Consider the following 23,629-nt stretch of genomic DNA (forward strand, 5'->3'; position numbering starts at 1 on the left):
TGTGTCACAAGTTTATCAAAAAAAAAAAGGAAAAAAAAGCTGTCTTTTTTTGCGAGCCGGCCCCTTTCCCAGTGGATGCTCTGTGCCAGCTGTCTGCGCTGCAGTAAAGTACTGCTTTCCCAAGCTCCGACCTGTGGGAAAATCTGTTGTGGCCAGTAATTGATTCCGCCCTGCCAGCCCCATTACTCTCCACTGCAGTCAAACTGCCAGTGATCTGCAGAAAGCCTGTTAGCTCAGCCCCTTTACTCTTTCTTTCTCTCCCTCTCCCACTCACACAAACATGCATCCGAATCCCACCAAGTCCTACTGTTAATTCCATCGCTGCTTCTATCTGTCTCTATACATTAGTTTTACACTACAGTTGTGTAATTAACAAACTTTGGGTGACCTTTTTCTATCTTTTTTGCTCTTTTTTCTATTCATCATGTGGAATTTTTACCTTTAATATCTTCAGATAGTTTTCACTAAAACTTTGAAATGCTGACACCAATTAAATGTTCTGTATTTATCTGGCAACATGTTTTTATTATTTCAAATGCACACATACTTCCACTTTGTTAATTTATCTATTTTCTGTTTGCTTATATATTTACTTTTGTTGATTACATGACTTTTGTATTTACTTATAATGCTTATTGAAGTGAGATTGCTTCTGAAATCTCACCTGCACAACGTGCTGTAGCTTTTGTTGCTGTATTTCTGCTGTTTTATTGTGCAAATAGGTGATTAATTGTGCAAAAAAAAACTCTGTAACTGCATCACTGGCCTCAATTATTTTTCAAGTATTTTGTGGCTTTTGTTAAAAATACCCAAGAAAATAGTGTATTGCACTTGTTACATACATCTACTGCTATCTGGTTCACTCCACATTCATCATTATGTCCATATGACTCAATCACCACAGATATTTATGATCCCTGTAGTCGTCTTAAAAGGGATGAAAGTCTTGGTTATCTCTCGGCAGAACCGGCTGAAACCCCCCCCCTCCCTCGAAGTGTGTCATGAAATATTAAGTGCAGTCATCTGCTGAGATGGTTGACTTAATTGTCACGGCCTAACACTTACCACATGTCTAAATAAAGGTAAGTACTCCCCCCTTACAATTAATCTTCAATTAGGGGTTCTGCTCTGTGCCTCTGCTTTTGTGTTTCCCAGTCTGGGCTCAGCAGGTGGGGTATGGTGGGGACTGTGAGTGTGTGTGTGTGTGTGTGTGTGTGTGTGTGTGTGTGTGTGTGTGTGAGGGGTTATATGAGGATGTTCAGGCTCTAGGGGAGACACAGGATGGGGATAAAATGATTTTTTCAGACACATATTCACATGATGACTGTCATGCAGTCCCACAACTATCACTTCCTGCCACACTGATTACATGGCAAAACACTTTGAACGCAGCCTGTGTAAAGCTTTAGCAGAAAGCATATTACATTGACCCATAGAAAATAGTCGTTCCATGTGAGACGCAGAGAGACACGAGAGGCCTCAAGCCGAGTGATTTATCAGGGATTCTCATGACTCTGGCGGGCTTTATATAACTACCAGCTGAGGGGTGCACTTTCCCATGTTGTAAGGGGTCAGGAGGCCGTCCTCTAAGCGCTGTGGCAGTTGTTTTTCACACAAGAATTCCAGCCCACTGCTGGGGGATCTAAGAGAGCATGAAAGAGGAGCAGCAGCAGAGAACTGTACAGTATGCATCACTTTAGCTCCTAATGAACCCTCCGCCCACTGCCCTCTGCACCCGGTGGCTGTGCCCCATGGGCAGCTCTCCCTGCACCTCTCCCTGTGTCGACAGAACAAGTAGTGTCTCTGTGAGAGGCAGTCATCCCGCCCCCCCGCCTTCATCCCCCTTCAGCCCCACTGTCGGTGTGCTGCAAACCAGAAGCCTGAGGCACAGGGAGCGTGTGGGATGAAGGGATGAGAGAGAAGATCAAAGCAGGAAGCATGAAACAGCTCAAAGCACACAAGCAAGAGGCACCTCTCTGACCTCCGCCACACACACACAGACACACAGACGCACACACACACACACACACACACACACACACTTCATCCTGGCTGTACAGAACGATCCTCTGGTTCCCTCTCATCCAGCAGCCGTGTAAAAAGGCAAAGAGGAGAGGGCACGTCGCTCAGGTCGTGTGAGCCTCTCAGCAGATGGTTGGGACCTGCTGGGAACCAAACCTGAACTATGCATATCCAATTTTGGCTGGTCCCTCTTACTCATCAAACTTGAATATATCTTTCCAGCATTTAAAAAAAAAACCCTACAAGCTACATTATAGCTTTTTTTTTCAAGTGCAACAGGCCTTTAAAATTAATTTGTTTACTCTGCAAATGTTCTGTATTTACTGCATGACTTTTTGGCATTGTGAAGACATATTTTTATTGTTAAAATCATATACAGAAAGGGATGGCATGAAAAACCTTTCTATTACAGAAAATTGTTTCAAAATCAAAATCATGACTCAGATGCATCGGTTTAAACACTTTGTTTTTGGTTCTCGGACAAGCCAGCAGGAGGTCTCCTAAAAATGATTAAATCACCTTTGGAGTTTGGTTCAAAAAGCAAAAAGATTATGGGCATGTCTCAACTACAATGCATGAGAGACACTGCTGAAAGGCTTAGATCTCTACATGGAGGAAATTTATCCCCTACCTCAGGCAAAGGCTTAAGCGTAGTAGAGGGGAACTACAATAAAACATACTCAAACAAGATGGGGAAGTGAAAAAGACTTACGACTTACTTCCTCTGAGAACAGGTGTTATAGGTTGTTATTTCTCCCCCTCTAAAAAAAACAAATGGACCAGGTGATTAATGCTTTTAAAAACACTAAATAAGGCAGTTTCACAACACAAATCAGTCCCCAATGCTGTTTGGCATGTTGGAGACGGCCGCTTACCCAGCACCTGCTAATGTGTGCTCACCTTTTTTCTCTGCTAACCTAAGATCCAGACGTACAGGAGGGTTTTACCGAGAGCTGAATTATGCCCAGAGGTCTCCCCCTCATCAAATCAAAAACTGGTGATTTAAACTGGTTAAAACACTTAACGAAGCTTCACAATAAAAATATTGGTGTTTTTTGCGACACTCTTACTGAGGAGTGGCTTCTAACTATGGTGACCAATGCAAAAACGTGAACGGCGCTGTCCAGAGCTAGTGTTTGGTTTGTCCGTTCTGGGCTACAGTAGAACAATATGGCAGACTCTGTGGGAAAGGACCCGCTCGTATGTAAATATAAACGGCTCATTCTAAGGCTGGATTTATACTTTTGCATCATTAGAGCCTATGCCGTAGCCTACGCATGTGGCCTACATTGTTGTGAGCATTTATAGGCCTACTTGTGCGGTGGTCTGTCTGTGTCACTCTGCAGTTGCATCTCCAAAACACTAGTCTTTAAACACAAGTACACAAATTGGCTTGGCTTCACAGCATTCACAGACAAAGCACTTGTCTTTGGCTGGACACATTTTCCCCATAAATACAACATGCTAATGTTTTTAGCACAAGCCTATGGCATTTTACATTGTATAAATTAGCCTAGCAGCTAGCGGAATTTTCCTACTCATATGAGGCCAGGGACAACAGCAACATTTAACAAAGGTAATGTTACAAAATTTGACTCCACTACAACTCACAAGATTCACTGACAAAACAACTGTCTTATGCTAAACACCTTTCCACACAAATGTTACATGCTAACATTATTAGCACAAGCCTATGGCATTTTACATTGTATAAATTAGCCTAGTGAGGAGCGGAGAGATAATTCCCAAAGTATAAATCCCAAAGGATAAATCACACACAAGATTTAAAATGCTATTTTGTGGGGGCTTTATTGTCTTTACAATTTTTTGTTTCCTATCTGTGAAATTAAAGTAAATAAAAGCTTCATTTCCACTGAGGAAATGGTTTCAGCTCACAACTATAGAGCCCTACACTGTAGGTAAGGCTTGGATTCGACGCAGAAGTATAAATCTCGCATAAGGTAACGAAAACACAACAGTTCTTGTCTTCAGGTATACACTAAAGAAAATATGCCTACTATATTACATTCCATTTCTGCCAATATATTCCCCTGAATCCTACACCCTCAACCTTTAAATGTTTTGTGCCCTTTTTATTTCTTGCACTTCATGAAGCACCACTCCTCTGCCACATTCTCTCAGTGTCAAATCGAAAGTTCACCGTCAACATGATCAGTGGTGACCGCAGTTTTACCTGCCGGCGTATAAAGCTGTAGTTCAGGTTTATAACGAGCCCAGTCAACTTGCGAACTCCCCCTTGGCCCTGAGGATCCTCTCTCCATTATTCATGAGTCCTCAGGTTGGACCCTGGGAACAAGCTGAGCGAGGCCCTGTGTCAATACGAAACACTGGCCGCCACAATGGGCTCTGCCTCCAACTACACTGTTGACAGACACCAACACAAAGGAGCTGAAAGGGGTCCCCCTCCGTTCTCACACACACTGAAGAATGAGTCAGTGTGCTGCCGCTCAGAGCTGTGTTTGTACAGTATATACAGCTTTTGTCCGTGGCCACTGTTCTCCCATCAATGGGGGCTGAAGTGTTGATGAAAACCAGGAGGAAAGGACTTCTCTGTGGCTGCCAGTGAGAGTTCATGTTCATTAGATGGGCACTGCGCCTGCTGGATGGCACCTGTATGTATGCAGAAACCCCCCGGGTGACAGGACAACAAGTAATCGGCTTATTGGATTGGTAAACAACATTCCATGATATATCACAGCCCAGCCCCTTTGACTATCACATCACTGCTGCCTGTCATTGATGTTAATGAATAATTAATGCATTTGGACCATGAAATCAAATATTGCAGCCATGTGACAGTCTCATTACGGCCTTTCTATATGGCATGCATTGATTCCAGTTTCTCTGGTTTCATATTGATGGCTAATTTTGCATTATACATCAAACATCTGCTGTGATAAAAGGGTGAATCCACCTCAAAGGGGCTGTCATGTATGTAACACCCCGTGCTCTTAGACAGTTTAATATTTATAAAAATGAGCATCTCTCATCAAAAGCTGGAAACACTGAGACTGAATTATAACGACATGCAGAACCTGGAGCCAAATGGACTCATTTGGGGCTGCAAAACTGTTTTTCTTCTTCTTCTTAGAGTGAACAGGATAAAAATGGGCTCTCAGGGGACATCTCTCTGCAACTACATCACTGTCAGTAGCTTCATTATTATTATTATTATGCATACTGATTACATAACCAGCAGGGCATTGCTATTTCTGTTTGAACTATTTTAGGCTCATGATAGAATAAAAAAAGGTTCTTAGAGTTTTTCATCTCATAAAAGAACTACATGCTTGCTTAAGATTCATGTCATCATTTCTCGACCACAGTAAAGCAGAGAATGCACAGTTTATAAAACCTGACTAATTCCTGGAAACTTTTGCTTTTGTCTTTCATTTGTCGGCTTTCATGTTTTAACAACCGTTGCAGGCAGTGACATAGCAGTCTAAAGTGATTTTACAAAACAAATTTCCCTGGCCCAAATGTGAAGTTATTACATGGTTGGAGGCCACAAGTGAAGGGTGTAACAACTGAATCCATTTTAATCCACAGAGAATATGTGTCACAGGGCGCTCATCTGATCTGTATCTGATTTGCTTTGAGCATCGCCAATCATTTCTGTCTGAAGACTCGTTCCCACTTTGATCTCCATGAGACGCTCAGCAACGGCACTCAGGAACTCCGTCACCTCAGCCGACAACCCACATGAAAAGGAGAGGCATTTATAGCCCGTTTCTCTTGGTTTTATTGTTTGATAGAGAGGGTTCATAGAGAGGATTTAGATGAAATAAATAAATACATAAATAAATGAAATCTCATCTATTATACAGCAGCTGAGTCTGTACTTATTTACAACTCGTTCAGGACATATTGTTTTATTAATGGCTGGAAAAGCCTTAAAGTAGATCGGAGAGTTACTCAAACAGCAGAACGAGAAGATAAAGTTGATCAACTTTTTTGTGTTTTTAGTTTTATTTTCTCTCAGTGCAACTTTAACTCAAAGGCTGTGTGTTTTAAGGCCTACTGTGTAATGTATCACTGAAACCATTGGGAGGCAGTGCTAGACGGTCTGACATTTAGACACAATCCACTGATACCTGATTGATTTCTGCTGTAGTGTTTTTATAGTGTTGTTAAGGCACCAAGTTATCTATCTATCTATCTATCTATCTATCTATCTATCTATTTCAACACTTACATATTTTATAAAGTGTGCCAAACATGCTCAGTTATGAAGAGATCCTCTAAGACAGAGGTTTCAAACATACGGCCCATGGTCTAGAACCGGCCCACCAAAGGGTGCTATCTGGCCCACTTGATGACTGGACTAAGAGGCGTTGCCTACTTCATGTAAAATTCTACCTCAGAGGCTTTGCCATCTTGACAAGAATACACTTCTCTGGTGTAACAGTGAATACCTACTGTAACCTTGTTTAAAGATATTGGACATTGTGCAAAATATTGTCAATCAGCAGCTTCAGTTCAAAATAATTTGTATCAGGAAATGTATGGATAAATGCACATGTAAAGACTGACTAAATGTGGAAAGACATACTGTTGAAAAGGAAAATATTAGAGCTGATGGTACTTAAAGGTTATTGTGCGATGGTTTTATTGGCCCGGCCCATCTAAGATCAAATCTGTATGTGGCCCATGCACTAAAATGAGTTTGACACTCCTGGGCTAATAACTTTTATTTGCTTTTCACAGGCGCCATCTGCTGGTCAAATCCAGTATCACCATTCACTCAGAGGGAGTGGTGCTGTTTATGGTGTGATATGTGAAATCTGGGTAAGTTTTACACAGATTTTTTACACAGAACAGGAATTTATGATCAGTAAATACAATTGTAGTGAAAGATATTCTAGCTATAGCTGCTTATGATATAAACTATTTCTAAATCTCTTAATAGGTCAACTTCACCTATACAAAAAAGCTCAATTTTCAATTTTTTCAACTTCAACTTTATTTTGACCCTAGAGGGCAATTAGTTGCAAAGCAAGTAAAAAACACACTTAAAAAGACATGAAATAACACATGAGAATATAAATACTCAACAACAGTGATCTGTAACAACAATGGTCATAAACAGCATCCATCAGTATCAACATTAACACCACTGTCATCATCATCAACGTCAACATCATCACCATCACCCATCACATGATTATATCAAGAGTAAAAACTAGTTATTTATAAGCATATTTCATATAAAGGTAAATTCGGCAATGTATATTTGCACAATTGAGCATGATGTATAATTTAAGGGAAAAAAACCGTCTGCATCCTTCCTCCTGCAGGGGCGACATAAAACCACACACACCAAAATCCTATCAGGTCATGTTATTGCAGCACTTAAATGCTGCAGTCAGCAGACCCGGGATAAACTCCCATTTTCACCGCTGCCATCAAACACATCATGAAAATCTGATTTAAAAAAACACGCCCACCTAATCCCCGTCGTTTCCATGGCAACGGCAGCACCTGCTCTTTATTGGTCAGCCCCGAATCAAGCACGTGTTCGACCAGGCTTCAAATATGTCATTTCCCCTGAGCCTCAGTCTCTCTGTGCGCTTCACCGGAGGATCCTGACGCTCCTTGTGTTTGTGTAGCAGACTGAGATTCATCCTCACCATCACCATCATGGTCGAGCAGTTTGTCGGGACCTGGACTCTGACTTCCAGCGAGAACTTTGATGAGTATATGAAGGCACTCGGTAGGTGCATGTTTGATATTAATCAGATTAATGCATCGTTGAATGATTCGTTAGCAGACAGCATGATCCCAACAGCATCTTATTCATTGTGTTGAAGGTGTGGGCTTCGCCACCCGCCAAATGGGCAACATGGCGAAGCCTAACCTGGTGATCAGCGTGGACGATGCTGGAGTTGTTTCAATGAAGTCTGAGACGACTTTCAAGACCACTGAGATCAAGTTCAAGCTGAGCGAGGAGTTCGAGGAGACGACTGCAGACGGCCGAAAAACCAAGGTGGGTAATCCTTTTGTCAGCCTCATTTTAAAGACTCAACATAGTGCTTCTGACACATTTTTACATTTTTTAAATTTGTTTTCAGACTATCATCACTTTTGACAACGGCAAACTCGTGCAAGAGCAGAGCTGGGATGGAAAGAAGACGACACTAGAAAGAGAGATTCAAGATGGAAAACTAACAGCTGTGAGTAATTAACTGCATGTAGATCTCATTTTCAAATGCATCCTTTTAACTTTAAATGGTTATATCTGCATTTTATCTTGGATTGCAATGTGAGATCTAACATTCTGACTATTGTCTCAACAGAAATGCATCATGGATGATGTGGTTGCAGTGAGGACCTATGAGAAAGCTTAATTAAACCTCATGTTCAGTATGGACCTTTGTTCCACTACAAGATGCCAAATGCACTGATGCCAAACATGCCAATAAAGTCTGAACTGTGACACTTCAACCTGTGTAATAGTTGTGCATGAATATAACCAAATAAGTGTTGTGTGTTGGGTTGCACATTATATGCAAATGATGTGATTTGCATGCTTCCTTTTTTAATACATTGTCCTCAGATTTTAAATGCTGGTACACACTTGCAAAGGGAGCAAAACTCAATTTAAATTGGAGTGTGTTAAGCTTTTATCAATACTAGAAATATAGCTGATCATTCCTGAAACAGAACTTCACACAAGAACTTTATTGTCTCAACAAATACAAACACCAATCTTTATTTTCAATGTGCTAATTACGTTTTTTAAGCTTGAATGCTGTTTCGTATTTCCAACATGTTGGTATAACATTCGATACAATAGCTACTTAATTTTTAAAACCCCTCATGGCTCCCAATCTTTAAAGCTATTAGACACAGTCAGGGGGCTTTACAGAGGCCTATTGTTCAAACAAGGAAAAGCAACATGTCATATCAGGGCAGCCCTCCCATGACAAAGATGTGGGTGAATGGGAGGTGGGAAGGCCAAATCCCTGCTTGGGGTCAGAGCACTGACCTCTCATTTGTGCCAGGCCTCTCTTGTCTTGGATGCACAGACGTGGAGCTCAAGCAAGTGCACATAATTTGTGTTAATTAGGGTTCTTTGGGGCAGTAGGTTGAGGCCCAAATTATCCAAAAGATTTCCAGGATTTGGTGAATGACTGTGACCCCGGGTGGTGGTCGGGCAACAATGAGTGCTCGCTAATGAAAAGCTGTTTCGTTATCTTGAGTGCCACATTATATAAGACCATGCCACATGCACACGTACTTTGTTTTAAGTATATTGCATATGTCTCGAAGTTTTCTGCAAATTTCTGTTCAACTACATATAACAGAGGGCATGGAGAGCACGTTGAGTTCTCCCAGACTCATTTTATATTTCTGAATACCCCATTGTTAAGGATTAAGCTTACTCGGGTAGTGTTTGGGTGAAGGTTTTAAGAAGTGGACCTCCTTTGAAATGGTTTTACCCTTTTAAACACAATCACACCATGAGCTGATGAATTCTTAGAAACTGTTCTTGCTCAACTGAGCTGCTTTGTTGAAAGGATCCAGTGGTTATACCCATTTCATTCATTATTTCAGTTTTTTTAAATACTTGTAGTTATACTCGATTATTTTATCTATGATACATTAACTAAACCTAAAGTGATGTATTATACTGCTTGAGTCTGAGCAGCAGCCAACAATGTGAAGTATTTATTCTAGCAAATGTTTGCAGCAATAAATAATTGAAATCTTCTTCAAAACTAGGCTACAATAATTTTGAGATAATCTTCTAATCACTTAAGAACCATTTAAAGGTGTAATAATCATAGCTGCATGTAGCAAAATTAACTAAAGTAACATTATATGTCGTTTTGCTTTACCTGCTCATGTAAATTATTACATAATGTGCACATGAAGAACCCAAATGTTATAATCTCACTGCAGTTTATATCTCGCAGCAATGCCACCCCCTTGCGGCTGATACTTGTAATAGCAGGCAATGATTGGACTGTACCACTATATCCTAATAAAGGGGTGGGATAGGCGAGAATATTTAGTCGCGACATGGACAAGATTTTTATGAGAGTTTGTCTGTCTTTAGCAAAAGAATATTTGATTCATTTTAGTCAACAACAGTAATGTTTCCGCGATTATAATGTTTACTTTACAGTTATCTTGTCGTCATCCAGATGAAATGATCCGGAAGACGTCGTACGTGACGCGACGCAATCATCAAACATGGCTGACGAAGAAAACACAAACATGGAAGTCAATAAGGAAAAGAATAAACCTTTTGCAAACACAGAAAAGCAACTCGTTGACGAGGTTACCCAAAGAATAGGCAGTCACAAGAATGTCGAGGGCAAGAAAGACGCCGGTGAGAGCCGCTCCACGACGGAGTACTGCGAGAAGCTGCAGGGGTGGATGTGGCAGTACTACACTGGGTATATGAACTGGCAGAGCTGGATGGCAGCGTCAGCCATGTCCTACCCGTATTATTTACAGTCGGACAGTGGGACCTCGACGACACCGCTTGATATCAACTCCCACAGCTGGTATACCGGTGCGTTTGGTCTTCCGCTGTCGCCTTATCCATCTGCTGTCACCTCCCAAAGCAGCCGGGCAGGTGAAGCCGCTGGCGGGGGTGCGGTGGCCGCTCAGCCGCAGCAGCAGCAGCCGCAGGAGAATGGAAATGCACAGAGACCAGGTAAAAGCTGCTAACTTTGACTGAATGTTTATTCTCCAGGTTGTTAAAATGTGGGGTTACAGACAACCACTTAACGTTGCCAGATACCCAACAACCAAATAATGGTGCCTGAGCATCTGTGCTGTGTTCACTGTACTTCTACAGGTTAACTTCAGGCCAGCATTTATCACACAGGGCACAGGACTCAGTATGCACCCTTTGTTTATTCAACGTGAGAACATACCAACTGATGGTTTGACCACATTATTGACATGGTCACCGTGCATTAAATGCCCCATTGGTCTTCCAGCACACACCTAAACTCCAGTTACTGTCCACAACACCCAGATTGAACAAATATCCACCTACACATATTTGGGCATCTGTGTGGACGCTGCTTTATTCTTGAGTGCACATATTACATTTGTAGTAAGGTACAGCAAGGCATTTACTCTCTTAAAGGGGAGCTACACACACTTTAAAAATTCAAGCATGTTATTACTCAGATTTAAGATTAATCTGTTACAAAAATATTAGTAACCATGAACAGCTGTGTTCCAGTTCCCAAAACTAGAGTGCTAAAACACAAATTTGTTATGTCATAGACAGTGGCTTAAGGTAATTACCATGGGCCCCAGTGCAAGGTATTATGACGGGCCCTAATGTGCGCTAGTTACTGGTTATGAAGCACACACACGCACACACTCATAGGCATATATGTATTTTACCAACAGTGTGTCTTTCTGCCTCTTTTATGTTTTATCCACTTGCAGATGTGCCCAGCTTGTCAGTCCTAAGAGATTTGGCACCTAAACTCGCTACTGTAAATTGAATCGTCTGGTTACATGATTGAACTTGATATTGGATGTCACCATACATATTACCCAGAAATCATTACATATCTGCATATGACAAAAACGAAAGCCTAAGAAAACAGGAAATTATTGAAGTTTTATAGTTTATGTAGAATAGGTTTAGGTAGGTTTGCCTTTTTGAGGGCATATGTAGAAACTCGCACCATTTTTTATTTAACTGAACTTAACTTAACTTAACTCTTCTTTGAACACGGGCGCATTTCCAGGTGGCAGTCAGGCCCCTCCACCCCACATGCCCCAGTGCAAACGCACTGCCTGCGCTATTTATATTTGTGCCCCTGGTCATGGAGTATAAAGTCTGGAGCTGCTCCACAGACAATGAATTGTGAAAGATGTTATAGGTGACACTGAGAGCACAATGTTCTAAGCATGTGGGTACATTTTCTTTTTTAGAAGTGAAAACACTACATTACAATAAAGCTCATTTGGGTGAAAAAAAGACATTCTGTGGGTCCACAAAATCAGCCTCCCATTTATTGTCTATGGAGGAGCTCCAGCTTTATACTTTATGACATCACAAGTTTGAGACTTACTTCTCTGGTTTCTGGCTTTGAGAGAGAGTAGGTCATGTTCACAAATACTGATTGAACTTTTCAAGGCCATGGGAATACCATATTGGAACTTTTAGGTGGTGTTCCCCTTTTAGAAACTTTGGTCATTTGGAGCAAACAAACATATCCTGTTATTGCTATTCCAATCTATAATACAGAGTGTTTTGCAGTCTGGAATCAGTGTATGGTAAAAACGTAAAAGCTTAAATATAGACTGGCTAGATTTGCTCAAAGATTGTGGGTCATATGCTTGAGTCAAGTTTTCAACCTGCGTATACTAAAATAATATAGTCTCTGATAGTTAAAAACTTCAAATCCCTCTCACATTTCATTTGAAAAATATCAGCCTTTGCCTTCACACAGAAGATTTAGAGATCCACAGGCTTTATTATGCAGGTTGAGGAACTCTTTTGTTCCACAGTTGGTCAGACCTGTTAAATTAGGTCATGACTTCTAATTAGGCTCAGTGTACCTGATTCCAACACTGAATGTAATAGGAATGATTAATTTGTTGCACTGCATCCACTTTATGTAAATCTGATGTGATTCGTAGCATTTGTGGTATGGTTTTGTTGTTTAGTTAGATGTTGCTTTGTTTATTTGTATTTAAGGATGTTTTGTATTTATGTGAAACAGTCAATGTCCTGAGATGCAAGACAAATTTCAGATTTTTTTTCTGATAATGAAGTGAAATCAAATCAAATTAAATCAAATGCTCTTATGGCCGAATAAGGATAAATCCATGCAGGCTGGGTCCTGAATCTTTTGGAAAACCTCCCCAGAGGAGTGTGGACTGTTACAGCAGCACACATGAAAAAAGTTTTTGCAATGACACATTCAACAGTCACAGTAGGGTGTGTATCATTAGTGTGTTTGACCATATTGTTTACTGTGCCTGCTTGAATTTGCTTTGCTTGTTTTGACTCCTTTTCACCAGGTCGGGAGTACAGCATTCCCTCACCTCTCCAAAGACTCCTGGCCGAGATGGTGGATTTCTTCATTCTGTTTTTCATCAAAGCAACCATAATCATCAGTATTATGCATCTAAGTGGAATCAAGTGAGTTTCTTTAATTTCTGAAAGCAGTGGATTGTGTTTTTCATCCTTTTAAAGAAACAAAACCAATAATTGAATTAACACTATTTGGAATTAGGGCTGCAACTAACGATTATTTTCTTTGTCGACTAATCTGTCGATTATTTCTTCGATTAGTCGACTAATCATTTTATTGAAAAATGTGTTAAAATGTTGAAAAATGTCGGTCTGTCTCTCCCAAATCCCAAAATTATGTCATCTAATGTCTTGTTTCGTACTCATGCCAAAGGGCTTTAGTTCACCGTCATGGGAGAGTGTGTAAAGCTGCCAATATTTGAATGTAAGAAGCTGAAATAAGTATTATGAGGTACTTTATAGTACTTTTCTATGAAAAATTATTCAAACCGATTAGTCGACTACTAAAATAGTCACCGATTATTTTAATAGTCGATTAGTCATCAATAAGTCAACTAATCATTGCAGCCCTCTTTGGAATAACATCATAAAAATGTATTTGCTTTTCAGGGATGTTTCAAAATTTGCCATGCATTTCATAGTGGAGGAAATAGATGAGGACACGTCGATGGAGGAGCTACAGAAAATGATGCTTGTTGCACTTGTGTACCGGATATTAGTGTGTTTTTATGAGGTAAGTGCTCACATGTAAGTTTTATGCTTACTAAAGCCAAGTTCACACGGACACAGGTATTTTTGTAAACCGGGTTTTTCCTTCTTTATACCTCAAACAAATCTTGTATACATATGGTTATAAAAAAATCTCCCTTCAAATGAAAATGCAAAGACACAAGTGAAGCGCTGTCAAGAGTACACCAAACCTACAGGCGCAGAGATAACCATGTGAAGAAGAAGATGATGATGATGATTGCTAATCAGCAGCCTGAAATAAAGCTATTATCTGAAGGCTACCTGGAGCAGTGACACCTCTTGTCCTCTATATTGTGGAAAAGTAACTGTACATTTATGTGTAAACATGTAAAAAGTCCTGCTTGCAAGGTTAGAAGCAGCACTATTTTGGTCTGCCATTGCACAAAATACCACCTCATTTATGACGCCTCACAGAGGACATAACGACACACACTGCTGTCTAAAGACAAAAAAAAATCAGTTTTCCCTGTCTACACATCAACACTGTAGACAAGAGTTTTATTCACCTTGGACGGAGTTTTACACAAGGCTCGTTTTTAGTGAGTGTGGACAGAAGGCCAAAATGCATGTTTACAAAAATACCTGTGTCCATATGGAAAGGCCTCCCATGCAGTTCAGTGACAGCTGCTACACTATTCTCCCTACAGATTGTGTGCATTTGGGGAGCAGGAGGAGCCACTCCAGGGAAGTTTCTCGTCGGACTCAGAGTTGTCACGTGTGACTCATCAGTTCTGGTTCAGCCTAACAGGGTGCTTGTAGTGCCAGCAACTAATGTGTCCCTCTCTGCGTGAGTAGTTCCTTTTTAAAGGACAGCTTCCAGAATTTTCATAATGAATGTTTGTCTCCCCTGTATGTACTGTAATCACTGTTTCTGTCTGCTTCCACAGATCAACTGTCCGGGCCTTGAACAAGAACTTTTCAATTGCCTTCTTTTTCCCGGCCTTCATCACACTTCTGTTCTTCCAGCACAACAGGACTGTGTATGATATGGTAGCTGGTACAATTGTCGTGAAGCGCTCTAGGATCAGATGACGTAGAAGGACCTAGAAGAGAGTCCTACAGTAACGCTGAGCAGGCACCGTGTGTGTGTTTCTTTAAATGCCTGCAGAACTCAGACTTCAGCCTTTCAAGGTATCGTCAGAACACGCAGGAGCATTAAGACGGTCGCAGCGAGTTTGATACACATCAGTATGAACTATTTCAGTTCCCAACAACTCGGGTTTGGTTTGTCTCAGACACATACTGTATCTCTGCATGTATTTCGACATGCTGCTTTCAGAAACTGTTCCTGTGCCAAATGTATGTCTCCTTTTGAAGACAGGGATGATGATGGTATTTTCCAGAATTTCAATAACACAACATTTGCCTCTTTTTAAATACTAATCTTCCAGATTAAGGGTGAATGTCTCGTATCACAAGTATTAAAGTTGCTATTCATGCATTCTTGAGATTAAACCTTCAGTATCTCTTTATATTTAAAACTTTGTCTTAAGATTTCGATGCTCAGACCTTTTAACTTTAAGTCGCTGACCTTCATCACTGCAGGAGTAATGGATCATGATTGGCTTTTGCAGCTGCTGAATTCTAAGGCACATTCAAATGTATTGAAAGGAAACGTGAACCTGATCACAATCGCTCTTCCTTCACTCTGACAGCATGTGTGTGATTGAAAAGTTAATGTATGACACATTTTATGTGATTAACAGGTTTTTGCATTCAAGAAAATTAAATGAAATCCCCACTATTTACCTGCATGTTTGAGATGTCTGTCTTTTACAAGCTTTTGATACTAATTAAGTGGCCTCGATATGGTCATTTGTACGTTTTCCATGTAGTATGCCACAGTAAAATTTTGTTTAAATTGCTCTTTACTTCCACAGTAAGAATTCGTGAAGATATTCCAGTCTAATTTCTTTAAGAAAATACAATGCATTGGTGTTTTTTCTCCCAGTTAAATATGTCACAATAAATTAACCTGATTATTAATTGATTATTTGCTCTGTTGTGAGAAGCTGAAATTATAAAAGATTATGTATTACAAACCCAGTGATCACATTCTTCCAAGTTACAGGACTTTGGCTCCACCTAGTGTATATTTATTGGTCATACAGGCATCTCTCTGCCTGTGTTGATGCATCATGCAGAATAAGCCCTCAGCACTGTCACCTGCATGAAATATTTTTAAACTAAAATCTGATCCTGATTTAGCATCACAGAAAGTTAATCACATTCAACCATCTGCCCAGAAAACTAATCATTTTCTATTAAATCGAGGCCCAACCTGAATCAACTAATTTCAAGACACATCTCCCATCTTTTGACTTTTCTGGCATGTCACCTGTACTCGGAGAGAACCGTTGAAGCTCCAATTGTTGGCAAAGGGGTGACGTGGTGATTGTGTTAGACCCACTAAGTGGCAGCTTCGGCTGACAGCCGCAGATGGTACTCCCAGATTACTGAGCAAGCCCCCCTCCGCATGCTGCTGCCATGCACTGTGCCATTACTGTAGGCAACCGAATAATATAACTCATGGTTGTGAAGGGCTTTACTGAGGAAGAGAAAAGTGTGGGCAGACACTTCCCACAACCATTACTGCGCTGTATACTGATGAGTGAGAGTGTGGCTTTATTTGGAGTTGAGGCATGTTTGTAATCTATTTTTATATCGACATGCTCTGGCTTGTATCCAAAGGGAATGTGCAGGAGGAAGATTTCAGAAAAGCTCAAGGGAACAATTATTACTATAATTTACGACAGACCTTTGTGTGAAACCACTTAATGTTGCAATAAACCTCACAGCCCCTGCAGTGAATTAACAAATATCAATCAGTTATTATTAAAAACCCTAATAATGTGTTTAAATCACAGCAGGGATCATCCTTGTGTCTATGAATAGGAATCCTAATGTGACAGTAATGATGGCAGCGCTGAGAAGTGATTACTGCTATTGCCACTGACTGTAAAAATAAATGGGAGGTCCATCCATCAAACGGCTTACTTTGTTCTTTGTTCAATTATAAATCACCTCAGATGAAGAGGGTGAACTCAGACACAAAGGGCTGAGAGAAGGTGAGCGTATCCTCACTTCAACTCTGTGCAAAAACCGTCTTTTCCATTCCCCATTTTCCATGTCTGTTGTTTTGTTGCTTGACAGATCTAGTTCCTTGCTGCCACATGGCATGCCATACGGCATCGAGTTGGTGAGGTGTCCAGCCTGAGTTCCTGCCACCCTCTCTGGCTCTTTTAACAAGGGAGTCATCTACAGGCAGCATGGAGGGCTCACAGCTTTCCCTGACAGCCATGTGTCTGTTTCTGAACAGGGCCACGTACAGGGCAGAGGGACAAGGTAAACAATCTGGGCTCAACTGGACTAAAATATTCTCTGTGAATGACACAATTTGTGTCCTTAAAGTCACGGCTCATTCATTAGAAGAAGAACTAAAATGGCAGCTGGCTTTTGCTCCTCACATACACACACATACCATCAGGCTCCAGGTGTTGTGAAGTTATGGAAAGGTGCTATGAACTGAAATGCTGCTCAGCGTTGTTGTTGTTGTTCCTCCCAGTGTGTCTGTGCCTGTTGGTATTCCTCTCAAGTGGAGTCAGTAATTACATGCTGGCTGGGTTCTGCCTGAGTGGAGAGGGCTGTTGATGAAGAGGAGACCTGTTGACTGGGGAGCGATGCAAACGCCTGCTCCAACACTCGAGGTGTCATGGGGAACACACGCATGTCTAAGTGCATAAATACACACACATTTGCACACACAGTTTGAATGTTTGTTATTCTTTTGAGGACTTTGGGGACTGACAATTTAATTGACATACACTGATGTTAATTTAATAAAGCAATGCGTTGAATATTGACTTACTGCTGGCTAATTTCTATTTATAAGGGACTGTACAGAAGTTATTATGGGGGTAGTGGGTTGCACGCTTTTTCTATACTGTTATATTATTATATTTCTTTGAGATATTACAGAACAGGGTGCAGTTTTTATCAAAGTCAAAGGATGGTCCATTGAAAAATTTATTAAAGATGGAAAGGGCTTTGATTCTAAAAAAGGGTTTCACTACCTGCATTTCCATCAAACACTTTCATTTTAGTACCCTTAGAACTGTACGAAACCCATACAGACATGTACCTAAACCATAACTGTTTTGCGTTTTCCCCACAGACACTACTTAAAATTGTAGGTGGGGCTGATACCAGATGGTGATAGAGGGGTCACTGCTTAATCCAGCTCTCATTGTACTTTCTCTTCACCAATGATGCAGAGGAAGGTCTGCACCTCGTTGATTGTTGACGGAACGGGGATGCACGACATTATCCAAACAAAAAAGAACAGACTGGAGTGATTGGAGACTTTCCTGCGATTGATAGGATATTCAAAAACAGCGGGTTTGTGGTTTGAACCTGTGTCAAGCAAGGGTGTCGATTCTCTTTCATCCACAACTTTAGATGATGAAAACCCAAAAATAAGTGTTCTAATGTGCAACAAACTGAACTGAACTGAGCTATCAATCAATAATCTAAACTGGCTGTGGGCATCACAACAGCACTGTACCATTTGGACGTGCTGCCATTTACAACACCAATAAATTATGAATGAACTCATTTCTAGGCAAGTAAATAAACAGCAGTGAGTATGATATGAATAAACTTTTTCCGGAATAGTACGCTGCCTGGTGCTGGAGTTCATTTTCCGGGTATAAAAATAGATGTGAATATGAGGTGAGTACAAGCCCAGGATGAGTGATGTAGAGGCATAAAGAGAGACCGTGAGTGTGTATGTGTGTTGAGGGGGCGCGGCACAGCATACCATTTTTCTATGACATAACATTAGGTTTCTGGGCGTTTGTGTTTTTGAACACAGTAGATTTCTGCTCAAGGCAGCGAGATGCTTGAGTTGTCAAGACAACCATGGAGGCTGCGTTAGTTACTGCAGACAAATCCAGCTTTTTCTCTCCTCTGACAGTGTTGCTTCAGGGTAACATAATATCTGATGTACATTTTCTGCACATATATGTTTGACGAGAAAATGAGTGGTAGAAACTGGCCTTAAATATGTTTACCTACTGGTAACTTCTCAAAAGATGCTGGGCAACTTCTGGCAGTCTCGCTCATGTCAAGAGAGACTAGGCCACGATTCCACTTCACACCACTGATTTGGACTAAGGAGATGATGAATACATTTGCCTGACAACAGTTGCATTATTTACAATATAATCAACACAACACTCTCAAGACCTTTTAAAGATGACAGGGAAACAAACAAAGAGACACAAGAGGGAATGAAACATGTCTGTCCCAACATATTGTCTGATGTTACGATGTAAAAAACATGTTTTCATCATAAATACAGACTGTGCTGCCCCACAGAGTCAAAACTACCTTACAAATTATTGGCATGTGGTGATTTATGGGAAAAATTGCATGTAAAAATTGCTACAACTAGAAGACATCATTAGCAAATGTAATCATAATCATGAATAAAATTATATTATTACTACTACTGGTTCTTTCTTCACCTGCACTCATCTACTATGTTAAAACATCTGAAAGTCACTAACTGTTGCTGAGGACCACATTTCAGTTTCATAGTATTTAAAGTGATAGAAAAAGATTTCCGCACGCTTACATCTATGCAGTGTCTCACTTTATTGTTAAGCTTTCGGTCTACATGACCTTCAACAGAGCCTACATATGCTCTGAGACACCAAGGGAATGAACATACATATGCTTTGAGGAAGGGTAAAGAGACCGAAATCTTTTTCTACCATTTTGGACTCACTGATGTTTTTCATCACCTTGCCAAGACTGTTCTGCTCTTCTGCAAATAGTATTTAATGTGACAAAGTGATCTGTATAAAACTGTGTTGGATAGGAATAATAGAAATGTGTTAGTTCTAGGCAATAGACAAGGACTCAGCTACATTTTGACATAAGTTTTGAGAGTCTGTGATGAATGACTGTAGCTGGCAAACATAATTTCATCACAATGTTGGGTCAGATGTGAGCAGCGTTGGTTGGCACCTTGGCACATGTGTCACCCGACTGTAAAATTAACAGTTGTAACTGTAACTGTACTTTAAGAGATTAAAGCTATTTTGACAGATTAAAAACAATGTTTATATGTTAATATTTTCTATTACTATTTTCAATTGTCGATGGTAAAAGCAATTAGTCGTTCCTACTGATGACCTGCTTATAAAGGTTTGGTTTTAAAAATGGGCAGATATTCTATTAAATGTTCATATTTTCTGGTTCTTATTTTAATCAAATGATCAAATAGTTTCTGTTGGTTGCTTTATTTTTATCATTATTTTAAATATAGCATTGCACAAGGCACTATTTGACATCACAAATCACCTAACTTTATATTTGTGTACATTAAAACAGTGGTTCCCAACTTGTCCAGCCACAGGGTCCAGATTTCTCTAGTCATTAGTTCAAGGTCCACACAGTTTAATATATTCAGCATAATACTTGTGTTTGGCCATGTTGTCCAGCTAGTTTGCTGTTTCTGTCAATTAGCTGTCCATTCGTCACTCACTCTACAGCAGGGAACAGCACTTCAAATAATGCTCTGTGTCGGAAATTTGCTGTACTTCAACATAAAGTGTGGTTTTTACAAACCTCACTCTTTCACGACTGACTTGGAGTCCATTCAGAATGGACTTTTGGAGTATGATCCACCAGTTGGGGACCACTGCATTAAAAGATATTTATTTATAGCAGCGGCCGTAACCTTTCATTTACAGCTGGTTACAATATCCTAACGTAAATTCTGCCAGAGAAATACCACAGAGAGGGAAAAGTGTGCCAACCAACCCCAGTCTCCCCTAAAAATTGTGCACCCACTTTTCCTGTGTGCTCTCAATCTTACTGGCTCCATGAAAATGGCACTTATTCATCAAAATTTTGAAAACCCCTGATCTTAGAGTTTTGTTTTCAAAATGCTCTAAAATTGTGAGATATGCTGTTAAATTTTTTAAAATGTATCCTGGGGGGAATTTCCCACAGACCTTTGAGGGTTGGGTCACAGAAGGCGTCGATTGAAAATTGTCCCCCCTTCAGTGTTAGACAGGTGATTATGGCCGTGGAAGAATCCCTTGGAAATAATGTATGAAATGTGAAAAGGAGTAGCTGCAGGCAAATATTAGTTTGCTTTTATAGTAAACATAATGCTGAGTTAAACATATTTTTGCACTAAAGATCCATGTACAGCGTTCATCCAACTGCAGGTGAAGCAGTCCATACACTGCCCTCTGTTGTGTGAAAGTGGTACTGAATCTTCACCACAGCAGGAGGAGTGGGCAGGCTTTCACTGAGGTCACTGAGGTCATTTCAGTAATGCTCAAGTTCCTCGCGTGAATACCCAGCTCAGGCACTTTCGAAAGAAACAACATGGACCATGTTGATAACTTGTAATCTGTAAGGACATACGTCATAAAATGTGACAGATAACAGAGTTTTCTTGGCTCACTTCTGTTGAGCCACCCAACATCTTTGTAAACATCTTAAGAAACTAAAATCAGCAGTAACTTCCTGGCTGCGCATTGTGCTCAGTGATTTTTTTTTTCCTTTCTTACACCATTTGGTGTTTTTCTGATTGATTTGGTTCATGTGTTTGAACAAACTCTGCTGAGTTCCTTCAGTGGCTGTATTCCTCCTCCACAAATCACTCCCACCCAATCCTTTAGTTGCCTAAACTATGTTCTGGACTGGAGATGTGCGTAAGCAGTGGCTTGCTATTTTCAGCTGAATGAAAAGAGTCTTGGCACTTGGACTCAGGATGAAATCTGTTTTGTTCTGCTGAATTTGGCTTTCACCACATGCACAGTATCTGCATGTAACAGAGTTAAAGAACTCAGTTTAATGGTGTCCTACAGTAAAACCACAATCATTTGACTGAGACGCATGAGTTTCAAATCATCTGTTTGGAATATGTTATCCTTAGTTACATAAATACATGTACCATCCTGATGACAGACAAATGTCTATGTTTTTGGCTGATTGCGTATATTTGTTTGTGCGATGCCTGTACAAAGTGGTAATAGTAGTAATCTGTTTGATGTAACAGGTTGATGTACTCCCTCATATCAAGCAGCCACTGCCTCAACAATGAATCACATTGCAGTTGTTTTGTATAAGGCAAACATTCAGACCCTGAATAAACAAAATTTCCAAACTTCTGATGCAAAATGACACACACAATTATATAGTAGACAGAAATAAATGACACCACAGCCCCCTGGTTTTTTACAGGCATGTGTAGATAACCATTTCCTGGACTCTATGAATGAAGGACTTTGACCTTATAATGACCTTAAAATATATTAGACACTGTTTTCTTTATCGTATTTTAAAAAGAACCAGGACAACATTTGTTGGTTTGCAGAGATTCAACCCCTTGCTTACTCATCATCTGTTTCATCTACGTCTAATGCTGATGCGAGGACTCTCTTCAAGGTCACTTTGAACTCAGCAGCACTCAACAATTGCTCTATTGTAATTACAGCTGGAATTAAATGACAGTCTCATAGATTTTGAGGCCAAAGTGTACCGTGCCTACTGATCAAAATAGAGAAGTAAAGTAGATGTAATATTCACACAACGCTCACAAGTGCATGCCCCCAAACGGAGAGGTGAGGTCGGTATCACCTGCCTGGTGGATTCGCTGTCCCCTTGCTCTTTTCATTAACTGCTGAATTCACTGGCTTTCAATAGGCTCTTTCAGCGTGTCATGCTACACCACCATTGAGCTACAGCCACGTTGCCACCCATCTTTCTTAATGGGGACTGGAGACTGTGGAGCTGCCTTGTTGCCATGGCAGCAAGCGCTTTCACATTCTCCCCACATAGCGTGGAGTGTGCATGTTGTTCCCTCCAAACTGGAGCGCGCCACAGCAGAGACAGGTCTGCTCTCAGACAGGACCGAGCCAGGGTTATTTACCTCCTGCTCTGATACCAGATGCCCTTTAATCCAACCACCCACACTCTACTTTCCATTCTCTTTATTACTAATGCATACTATTTCCCATTGGCTGCTCTCACATACTGCACTGAACTTTGCTCCATAACTTACTTTTTTATATTTCCTTAGGCTTTACAGTGAGTGAAATAGTTGTACTAACTAGAACTCTAAGATATTTGTGGAAAGGCCATCAAAAAGCCTGATTTTACAGTTTATTTTTTCTGCTTTTTATGTTATTAACATTATAAATTAAGTAAAAACCCAATTCTGAAATGTAAATAAAACCAGAATGCAATGATTTGCAAATCCCTTGTGTCCGATATTCAATTGAATACAGTACAAATTCAAGCTATTTAATGTTCAAACTGATAAACTTTATTGTTTTTTTGTAAATATCCACTCATTCTGAATTTCATGCCTGCAACACGTTCCAGAAAAGTTTGAACAGGGGCATGTTTACCACCGTGTTACATCACCTTTTCTTTTCACAACACTCAGTAAACGTTTGGGAACTGAGGACACTAATTGTTGAAATCTGGAAAGTAAAGTTCGCTCCCACTCTTGCCTGACAGTCCAGGGTCTCTCTTGTCATATTTTGCGCTTCATAATGCACCACATATTAAATGGGATTTTACTACGAAGCCACTCTGTTGTAACACGCACAGAATGTGGCTTGGCATTGTCTTGCTGGAATAAGCAGGAGCATCCCTGACACAGACCTCATCTGGCTGCTGGCAGCATTTGTTGCTCCAAACCCTATATGTACCTTTCAGCATTCATGCTTCCTTCACAGATATGGAGTTATGCATGATGCCATGGGCACCAACACACCTCCA

The 23,629-nt window shown here is 40.4% G+C and overlaps 2 protein-coding genes across 2 annotated transcripts; both read left to right on the forward strand.

Annotated features, from left to right (window-relative positions):
• The first annotated feature begins 7,568 nt into the window (after window positions 1-7,568).
• Window positions 7,569-8,487, forward strand: fabp4b (fatty acid binding protein 4b). The gene is made up of 4 exons (XM_050047744.1): window positions 7,569-7,756; window positions 7,854-8,029; window positions 8,115-8,216; window positions 8,340-8,487. The coding sequence occupies exons 1-4, from the start codon at window positions 7,684-7,686 to the stop codon at window positions 8,388-8,390; spliced, it is 402 nt and encodes a 133-aa protein (XP_049903701.1). The 5' UTR covers window positions 7,569-7,683; the 3' UTR covers window positions 8,391-8,487.
• Window positions 8,488-10,193: 1,706 nt separating this feature from the next.
• On the forward strand, window positions 10,194-16,805 carry LOC126392299 (protein FAM8A1-like). Its single transcript, XM_050047624.1, has 5 exons — window positions 10,194-10,711; window positions 13,054-13,174; window positions 13,676-13,799; window positions 14,464-14,603; window positions 14,704-16,805. The coding sequence occupies exons 1-5, from the start codon at window positions 10,243-10,245 to the stop codon at window positions 14,846-14,848; spliced, it is 999 nt and encodes a 332-aa protein (XP_049903581.1). The 5' UTR covers window positions 10,194-10,242; the 3' UTR covers window positions 14,849-16,805.
• Window positions 16,806-23,629: the final 6,824 nt, after the last annotated feature.

Source organism: Epinephelus moara, chromosome 6, assembly GCF_006386435.1.
Source record: "Epinephelus moara isolate mb chromosome 6, YSFRI_EMoa_1.0, whole genome shotgun sequence".
In the NCBI taxonomy this organism is placed as follows: Eukaryota; Metazoa; Chordata; class Actinopteri; order Perciformes; family Serranidae; genus Epinephelus; species Epinephelus moara.

Bases quoted from the DNA above. Each gene is read 5' to 3' on its own strand.
- LOC126392299 (XM_050047624.1), top strand. From the start codon at position 10,243: ATGGCTGACGAAGAAAACACAAACATGGAAGTCAATAAGGAAAAGAAT. The intron at 10,712-13,053 runs GTAAAAGCTGCT...CCTTTTCACCAG, and splicing joins TGGAAATGCACAGAGACCAG to GTCGGGAGTACAGCATTCCC. The intron at 13,175-13,675 runs GTGAGTTTCTTT...TTTGCTTTTCAG, and splicing joins ATGCATCTAAGTGGAATCAA to GGATGTTTCAAAATTTGCCA.
- fabp4b (XM_050047744.1), top strand. From the start codon at position 7,684: ATGGTCGAGCAGTTTGTCGGGACCTGGACTCTGACTTCCAGCGAGAAC. The intron at 7,757-7,853 runs GTAGGTGCATGT...ATTGTGTTGAAG, and splicing joins TGAGTATATGAAGGCACTCG to GTGTGGGCTTCGCCACCCGC. The intron at 8,030-8,114 runs GTGGGTAATCCT...ATTTGTTTTCAG, and splicing joins CAGACGGCCGAAAAACCAAG to ACTATCATCACTTTTGACAA.